At 41.8% G+C, this 8,527-nt stretch overlaps 1 protein-coding gene across 2 annotated transcripts; it reads left to right on the forward strand.

Annotated features, from left to right (window-relative positions):
• Positions 1–236: 236 nt before the first annotated feature.
• On the forward strand, positions 237–3,600 carry LOC123635154 (T-cell surface glycoprotein CD1e, membrane-associated-like). Of its 2 annotated transcripts, XM_045547033.1 has the most exons (6): positions 237–305; positions 637–933; positions 1,546–1,824; positions 2,067–2,345; positions 2,714–2,807; positions 3,328–3,600. In XM_045547033.1, the coding sequence occupies exons 1-6, from the start codon at positions 239–241 to the stop codon at positions 3,494–3,496; spliced, it is 1,185 nt and encodes a 394-aa protein (XP_045402989.1). In that variant the 5' UTR covers positions 237–238; the 3' UTR covers positions 3,497–3,600. The 2 variants fall into 2 exon arrangements, with proteins under 2 accessions (XP_045402989.1, XP_045402990.1); XM_045547034.1 differs by lacking the exon at positions 3,328–3,600 and having other exon boundaries at positions 2,067–2,241; positions 2,714–2,786.
• The last annotated feature ends 4,927 nt before the right edge of the window (positions 3,601–8,527 follow it).

An 8,527-nucleotide genomic window follows, 5' to 3' on the forward strand; every position in this document is an offset into this window, starting at 1 on the left:
GCAAACCTGGAAGCCAGACAGTGGGAGAGATGGAGGGGAAGTGAGAGACCCCGTGGGAGGCTGTGGCAAAGGGAGGCAGTGGGGCTTCTCTTGTAGGGAAGTGGGCAGAGGGAGAGGTTTGTCTGTGTGTGGGAAGGGAAGTGGGGTGACAGTGAGAGGGGGTGTGGGGAGGGGTGCTGTTGTCTGAGTTCTGAGGGCAGGTGTCCTGCAGAGTCACTGTTCCCCCGACAGAGCTCCAATGCTGCTCCTGCTCCTGCTCCTGCTCCTCTTCAGGGAGCTTTGCTGCCCTGGGGAGAGCACAGCGGGTAAGAAGAGCTCAGGTGGGAGGATACCCAGAGTAGGGCACAGGAAGGTGGAGAGGAAGCTCTGGGAAGGACCTGAGAAAGGGAGCAGTGCTGCTCTAGGATGCCCCTGGCATCTGCCCTCCAGGCTACTTCCATGCTCAGAATTCTTGTCTATAGTCCCAATTTCTGTCTCTGATATTGGGGATAGGAATTTGGCCCAGGGGAGAAACGGTAGTGAAATATGTTTAACTATATCCATCCTTCCTCTCCCCTCTGGGTTCCTCTTCTTCTCGAGGCATCTCATCTCTTATCTGTTTATACTCACTCTACTTGGCATTCCCCTCTCTTTCAGCTCCCCAAACACTAGGATCCCATCATCCAGCAGCAGAAGAGCCCCTCTCCTTCCACATGCTCCAGATTTCCTCCTTTGCCAACCACAGCTGGGTGAACACTCAGGGCTCAGGCTGGCTGGGTGAGCTGCAGACTCACTCCTGGGACAATATTGTGGGAAACATCCGCTTTCTGCGGCCGTGGTCCCAGGGAGACTTCAGCAAGCAGGAGTTGAAGAACTTACAGGCGCTGTTGCAGTTGTACTTGCGTGGTTTTGCCAGGGAAGTGCAGACCTATGCCAGTCAATTTCAATTGGAATGTAAGTTTATTGTTCTGAGCTGATAATTTGCCGGGGACTCCAACCATCTTCCAAAGGGGAAGACAGTATATAAGTTCTCAGTATCATCCAACCTTCCTGACCTTGTTTCCTGTCTCCCTTTTTCTCTCACTCCCTCCTCTGCTAGACAATTCACTAACCCCTGAACTCCCAAGCTCCCACATACAGAGAAAGTTATCTCCGCATGCCCCTGAATACACCCTGAAGTTCTGGCTCTTTGGAATAGTTGTCTCTTCTTGATTTTCTGCCCGTCATTTCTGGCCTCACACTCTGTGTTTCCCAATCAGGTTTCTGGCCTTTCTTCCCCTTGGCCTGAGTGTTCATGTGGCCTGTCCTGTACTTGCCACTCTCATATGAGTTCTTATAGACTAGCCTTCCCATCTACTCCTTCTCCAGTAATTATTTCAAAGTACCTTTATTATCTTCAATTTTTCTTCACACACTTTTCCTACCCATTTTTCACCTAAACTCTAGTCTTCCGTGTGATTTCCCAGCAAATTTTCCTTGCCTTAAATCTCATTACTCTCTAAATTGTTAATTTTTCTTTTCTGTCATTCTTTCCATATTGATTCTCTCTTCCCTCTCTATTCTCAGACCCCTTTGTGGTCCAGATATCAGCGGGCTGTAAAATGCACACTGCAAAGGCCTCAGAAATCCTCGTAAATGCAGCATATCAAGGATCAGATTTCCTCAGTTTCCAAGGAAGTTCCTGGGTGCCATCTCCAGCAGCAGGGACTCGGGCCCAGAAAGTCTGCAAGGTGCTCAATCACTACCGAGATATTAAAGAAATAGTGCAGAGCATGTTTGGTCATACCTGCCCTCGATTTCTGGCAGGCCTCCTTGTAGCCGGAAAGTCAGAACTGGAAAGACAAGGTGAGCCCAACTCTCCCTCCTGTCCTAGTCCTAGTGCTTTAACTTTTGTTCTAGAATTTACCAGTTCTCATTATTATTTTGAAACACATGAGAGGCTATGGGGTTAGATGTGTGGATTTAGGTTTGTGTTTCTTACACAAGACAAAGAAGATATTGCTCAAACTTCTAAAACATTTGAGTCCCTGAGCTCTGGGCAGGGGTTTCCCCTTAAATTCCTTTTCTCCCCATCTTCTCTTGTCCAGTGAAGCCTGAGGCCTGGCTGTCCAGTGGCCCCAGTCCTGGGCCTGGCCGTCTGCTGCTGGTGTGTCATGTCTCAGGATTCTACCCAAAACCCATTTGGGTGAGGTGGATGCGGGGTGAGCAGGAGCAGCCGGGCACTCGGTACAGTGATCTCCTGCCCAATGCTGACTGGACATGGTATCTCCAAGCGACCCTGGATGTGGCAGCTGGGGAGGCGGCTGGCCTGTCTTGTCGGGTGAAGCACAGCAGTCTTGAGGGCCATGACATCATTATCCACTGGGGTGAGAAATGTCTGGGACCCAGCTGGGAAGTCATGGAAGTCAGTCCTAGTGCTTTTGTGAGGAGCAGGGGAAGTGGGTAGGATACCTGGCACAAGAAGGCTGAAATTGGGAGAATCCAAAAAAAGAAGGGCAGGGAATGACAGTAGTTAAATTCGAAGGAAATGAAAGTAGGGGATTCGAGGTACTGAAGAGAAAAGAAGGAATGAACTGGCTACTTGATGGAAGAAGGTTGGGGAGGAATTAAAATCAGGCCTCTAGAAAGTACAAATGAAGACTCTAGGAGACCCCCCTGCCCTTGTGAGAAGGCTGAGCTGTGGTGGGACAGAGAGTATTTTATGGATTGACATTTGTATTTTGTCACCAACCAGGTGGATACTCCATCCTCCTGATATTGATCTGTTTGATGGTCGTGGTTACCCTGGTCATGTTGGTTGTAGCTGACTCATGGTTTAAAAAACAATGGTAAGCCTTTTTGTGTTCCTTGTTTCTTCAACCTCTAATTAACTCTTTCTTCTATTTTCTATCTTGTTTTTTACTTCCCCTTTTCTGTCTAATTTCCATTCTTCTTCTTCTTCTTTTTTTTTTTTTAAGGCATAGTCTCACTCTGTTGCCTGGGCTAGAGTCCTGAGGCATCAGCCTAGCTCACAGCAACCTCAAACTCCTGGGCTCAAGTGATCTTTCTGCCTCAGCCTCCTGAGTAGCTGGGACTACAGGCATTTGCCCCCATGCCTGGCTAATTTTATATATATATATATATATATATATATATATATATATATATATATTTTAGCTGTCCAGATCATTTCTCTCTATTTTTTTTAGTAGAGACGGGGTCTCACTCTTGCTCAGGCTGGTCTCGAACTCCTGACCTTGAGTGATTCTCCCACCTCGGCCTCCCAAGAGTGCTAGGATTACAGGAGTGAGCTACCACGCCTGGCCTGATTTCCCTTCTTGAGATTAAGATCCTCTTCTTTTCCCACAGCTCAGACTGGAACTTTATCTCTTCCCATGTTTCCGGAACTTCCTTTGCCATGGGAGCCAACACCCAGGACACCAGACCTTCAGGACATCACCTTTGCTTGGCACAAGAATCGTGGATCATAAAGAGATTTCTGAAGAAGTGGAAAATAAGCCTAAAGCAAATCTGGTGACTTCAGTTTCACCTTATATATAAAATCTTTGTCTGTATCTTTAACATGGTTCATGTCTAATAAAGAAAGCATGATTTTATTAAAATAGTTTGCTTTAGCAAAGATACTAGTCCTTTAGAAATGGTTTTGTTTTTTTTTTTCATTCTTCCAGCTTTGGTTACATACATATTTTTTGCTATTGATTCTTCAAGCTATAATTCAGGTGACTTTTTCTCAGGCAAGCTACTCCAGATTACCCAATTCAAAGTTTGTCTGTACTCCCCAAAATTTAACAGATCTTCATAAAGACACTCATCTCTTCCTACTCTGAGAAGTAGTTATTTAGGTTTTTGTTCTTCTCTTTTCTCTCAGTTGTTTCAAAATAGGATTTGCGTGTTTGTGTCTGTATTCATGACCAAGAGCTTTGTCTGAATTCAGAGCCAGGTTTATAAGCACGTGACCTCTGCAGGCACACAGGATCTCATGCTCTGAAGGGACTTGTATGAGGTTCAATGCTCCACTGTTGTCATCTTCAAATTCCTAACAATGTTCAAAAACAAGACACTGCATTTTCATTTTGCACTAATCCCACATATTATGTAACTGGTTCTGCCTGATGGTACTGTTTCTCAATAAACGATGATTGAAATAAATTCAGTGTCAGATCAAGTGATACTGTTTACTCCATTCCCTCTTTGATGACCCTGCATCATTTGATTCTGCTCTTAGTGAAACCCTTCCTCTCTCCCTTTGTCTGTCACCAAGGGGACAGGAGACAGGGGAGTGCCTCAGACTCCACAGTGATTGGAGTGTTAATTCACCTTGAAGGATATTTAGAGACAATAGTAACATATGAGATGTCCCTTGTCAAAGTGAGGACAGGGTTGAACTGGCATTGCTAATTCCCTGAGATTGTGGGCATCTGTGTGTGTCATTGTGGATGTGCATATTGATGGAGAAAAATTCATATTCTGAGCAAGAAGAGGACATGGGGTTTGAAGACAATGGTAATGTGCAGAGCCAGGGTTAGGGAATGAAAGCAAAGATTGATTAGACACCAGTTAAGCTATGTGTTTGCTTTTCTTTGTTATTTTGGTTTATTATTGTTATTATCATTATTATTTACAGTTTGTTTTTTCTTTAGTTTTTAATGTGCATTCTTCAATTATCTAGTTAGTTGATATACATTTGATTGAACCCTTTGGAGAGTAGAAAGTTGTTCGGCTGCAGAGTGCATACAGATGTTCAGTCAACCTCTTTCCTTGGATGGGATAATTGAGCAGATTATGTAGATTTTTACTGGAACTTTAAAACTCCCTGATGGGCATTTTCAAGTTATCAGACAAGGTTTCATAATTACATATCCAGGCTGCACTCTTACCCATAGCCATGCATTGAGGCCAGCCTTTCCACTGTTGAGAGTCCATCCCTTCTGCAGAACGTATTCAGACAGCCTATCTAGAGCCAGGCCACTAGAGTCCAGAGAGGAAGGTGGAATTTTAAGGGGTTGTTTGGAGCAGTAAATGATGAAGGTCAGGGTTTCATTATATGGTGTAAGTCCACAGGGGATGGCCTCTATCAAAATGAAGAGGTTCAAGTAGGGATCTTTCAGTTTCTGGCACAAAGTGTATAGGGAAAACATATTTCGATGTTTCCCATTTGAATAGACTTTGCCCAGTGACTCTAGTTTTTGGTCACAATAATTCTTGAACCCTTGATGGCTACACTGACTTCTCTGTCAGTGTGTCTGATCTTTCTGCCATTACATATTATGCTCTGTGATGCTAATTTTCATTCTGTCCCTCATTTATGTTGAACTTCTCAGCTCCAGTGTCACCTCCCTAGACAGACCTTTGATGATTAGTCTAATTAAAGTAGCACACTTCACCTCAGTGTCCAATATTCTTTGATTATCCTGAATATTTAATTTATTTGAAATTACCTTATTCATTATGTTTTTAATGCCTTTCTCATCTAAAATATAAGCACTATAATATCCTGGATTTTATCTATTCTGATCATATTTGTATCCCAGTGCCTAGATGACAGCCTAACATATAGTGGGTAATTAAAAATATTTTTTTAATGCACAAAGGATATTAAACTTTGACTTGCCAAAAGAGATTTTAGTGATGTCAGTCTCTGTCTGATAGGTCATAGATTTTCAGGTACTAGTATACTTCTAAAGTGCTGGTGTCACTTAAAATGCAGGTGCATCATTGATGTTGTGCAAATATGGTAGAATTGTCACTCTTAGTTCTCTCCTTCCTTCAAATTATTGCCTTTATAAGTATGGCAAGATCCTAAGATACAGATATGAACTTAGGAAGGAGAGGGAAATCCCAGAGCATCTTATCAGAATTCTCTGTACTATAAGAGGCAAGCTCAGTGAGCCACAAAGTGCAGCTTTGGTTTCTTGTCTGCTGTACATGGAATCTCGTAGGGAAAGATGAGTGTTGTCTAGTGATTTTCAGAAAACTCTAGGTTTCTGAACAAAATAGCTTAATGCATTCTAATTCAACTTCTGAGAAGGTACCGTAGTTGAGAAGTGGGCATATATTTGGGTGAGGCACAAGATATACCTCCTCTGCAGGACTGATATGGGTTATGTGCACATATACATTGGTTCTTCCCATAAATTGGCATGGAAGAGTTCAAAAACAGCCTGAGGACAGGAGACCATTTTGCAAGATACCAGCTCAGCAGGATTTGGGGAAGTTTAAATATTAGTCCACACAGTGGCAGAAAAACTCTGGGTTATTCTTGTAGACATTTAGGTGGGGTAATTTTATCAGAACTGGTTAAAGATCTGGTACTTAAGAGCAAAAAATGTAATTAAATTGCTCTAAGGTAGAGGTGTCACCTAGTACTGTAAACCATATCATTCCAGCTGGAAGCCTAGAGCACGATACTTATTGTTCTAGAGGGCCAGGGTGTTTTTCTCAATAGTTAGGGATGGATGACACTTTCCACTCCCACCAGATGCAAAACCAGAAAGGCAATCTGCTCTGTTGAAGGTTTAGACCTTGAGTTTACTGTGTCCTGTTGTGAACACAAATACAGTAGTAATGATAGAAGGTAAGTTTGGAAGAAGAGATGGAGGGAGTATTCTTGGAGGTTAGTAAATATCTCTGGGAGTGGCACTTACTTTTGGAGGGAGGATTCAGTAGGACTCATGGAATCAGAATATTCTGTAGCCTAAGCTCAGAAGAATGCTGTAACCACAAGCCCTGGATAAACCATGGCCTTGGAGAATGCCTGTCTGATATCTTCTATTTAATGAATGAGGCAAGCCGAGTGTATAAAAGACTTGATGAAGTGGAGCAACATGAACTTAAACAGGAGTTCAGGCCTCCAAGAGTATCACATGCAAATGAAGAAAGATAAATATGCAACACCTACTCTGGAGCCTGTGTTCAAGGGAAGAGGTGTGGTTAAAGGCACAGGGCTGCTGCTTCAGGTTACCCATAGAAGGTACCTATGGATTTCTGGAACTTAGACTTTGTCCTTAAGGAATTAAAACTGATTCATAATCCTTCCTCATTTATCATTTTCTCATCCTCACTTTCTTCCTTAAATGATCCATCATTTTATTATTTCCTGAAGATCAAAACTTTATTCTGTTTGCTTCATCATTCTTGCTGAATAACAAGTCACTAAAGCCTCCATTATAACTTCTCCTACATCCCATTCCCTCTTTCATGATCCTGATCCAAGTGTGAACATCATTAACAAAAATGTACTGATTCTCTTATCAATAATGTGATAATGATCACATATTGAGTATTAGCTCAATTATGCCAGCAAATAAGAGAAGTATGATTTTATATCTATAGCTGATTAAATGATAAAAATCATCTGAATGATACCAGCTATAGGCCACTCTTCTCCATACTTTATACATATTAACTCATGTAATCTTCATGGCAATCCTGAGCAGATACGATAATTTCCATTTTAGAGATGAGATGACAAAGGTCACATAACTAGTAGATATTTTAGGCAGTTCTGTGAGAAGGTGACTTTTCAGAACATAAATAAAGCAAAAGCAAGAAACAAGCCATGCAATATCTGGGACAAGAGCATTGTAGTCAAAGGAAGTACAAATAAACGTAGCATTAGACTGGCTGTCTTCTAAAAACTGTAAGAATTCTAGTGCAGCTGGATTGTAGTCAGTGATAGGATGTGTCATAGGAGATGAGGCTGGTGAGTTTGAGTCATGTGACAAAGAGGCCTTACAGGTCATTGTACAAGGATTAAAAGTCATTGCAGCATTGTGAATACATGTATAAACATTGTTAGGCAAAAGGAGATGAGTTCTTAGAAGGAGAGAGTAGAACAGTGGTTGCCAGAGGCTGGGGGGAGGAGGAAATGGAGATGTTAGAGTAAATGGGTACAAAGTTTCAGTTATGCATGATATATATATATATATATATATATATATATATATATATATATATATATGGCATAGTGCCTAGCTAAACATACTGCATTGCACACTTGAAATTTGCCAAGAGAGTAGGTCTTATGTGAAGTGTTATAATCACACACACACACACACACACACACACACACACAGAAATACTACTACTACTACTGATATAGTGAAGGGGGTGAGAGGAAATTTTGGGAAGTGTTGGGTTTATATATAGCCTTGATAGTGGTAATGTTTTCATGAGTGTATAGTTATCCCTAAATTCAGTGAGTTATATACATTAAATATGTACAGCATTTTACATATCAATCAACCCTCAATAAAGTACATTTTTTAAAAATATGAGTTCTTAAGCAGAAGTGTCACCTGGCTTTGCCATCTGTCACTACAAAATGGGGCAAGATTGTATCTATATTCAAACTGCAATGACCCCAATCTGCTTATCTGCACTAGTACAAAGTTAGTAAACTAAAAGTATGTGTCACCTGTGCTCAAAACCCAGTTTTTCAGAATCAGTTACCAAGTAACCCTTGCTTTGTTTGTTCCTCTCCAGTTTATGCTTCCATTTGCTAACTATCTTCTGTCTGTAGTGGTGCTTGGGCTAGCTTCATATTTGT

Source organism: Lemur catta, chromosome 3 (assembly GCF_020740605.2).
Source record: "Lemur catta isolate mLemCat1 chromosome 3, mLemCat1.pri, whole genome shotgun sequence".
Lineage (NCBI taxonomy): Eukaryota > Metazoa > Chordata > Mammalia > Primates > Lemuridae > Lemur > Lemur catta.

Bases quoted from the DNA above. Each gene is read 5' to 3' on its own strand.
- LOC123635154 (XM_045547033.1), top strand. From the start codon at position 239: ATGCTGCTCCTGCTCCTGCTCCTGCTCCTCTTCAGGGAGCTTTGCTGC. The intron at 306-636 runs GTAAGAAGAGCT...CCTCTCTTTCAG, and splicing joins CCCTGGGGAGAGCACAGCGG to CTCCCCAAACACTAGGATCC. The intron at 2,346-2,713 runs GTGAGAAATGTC...GTCACCAACCAG, and splicing joins TGACATCATTATCCACTGGG to GTGGATACTCCATCCTCCTG.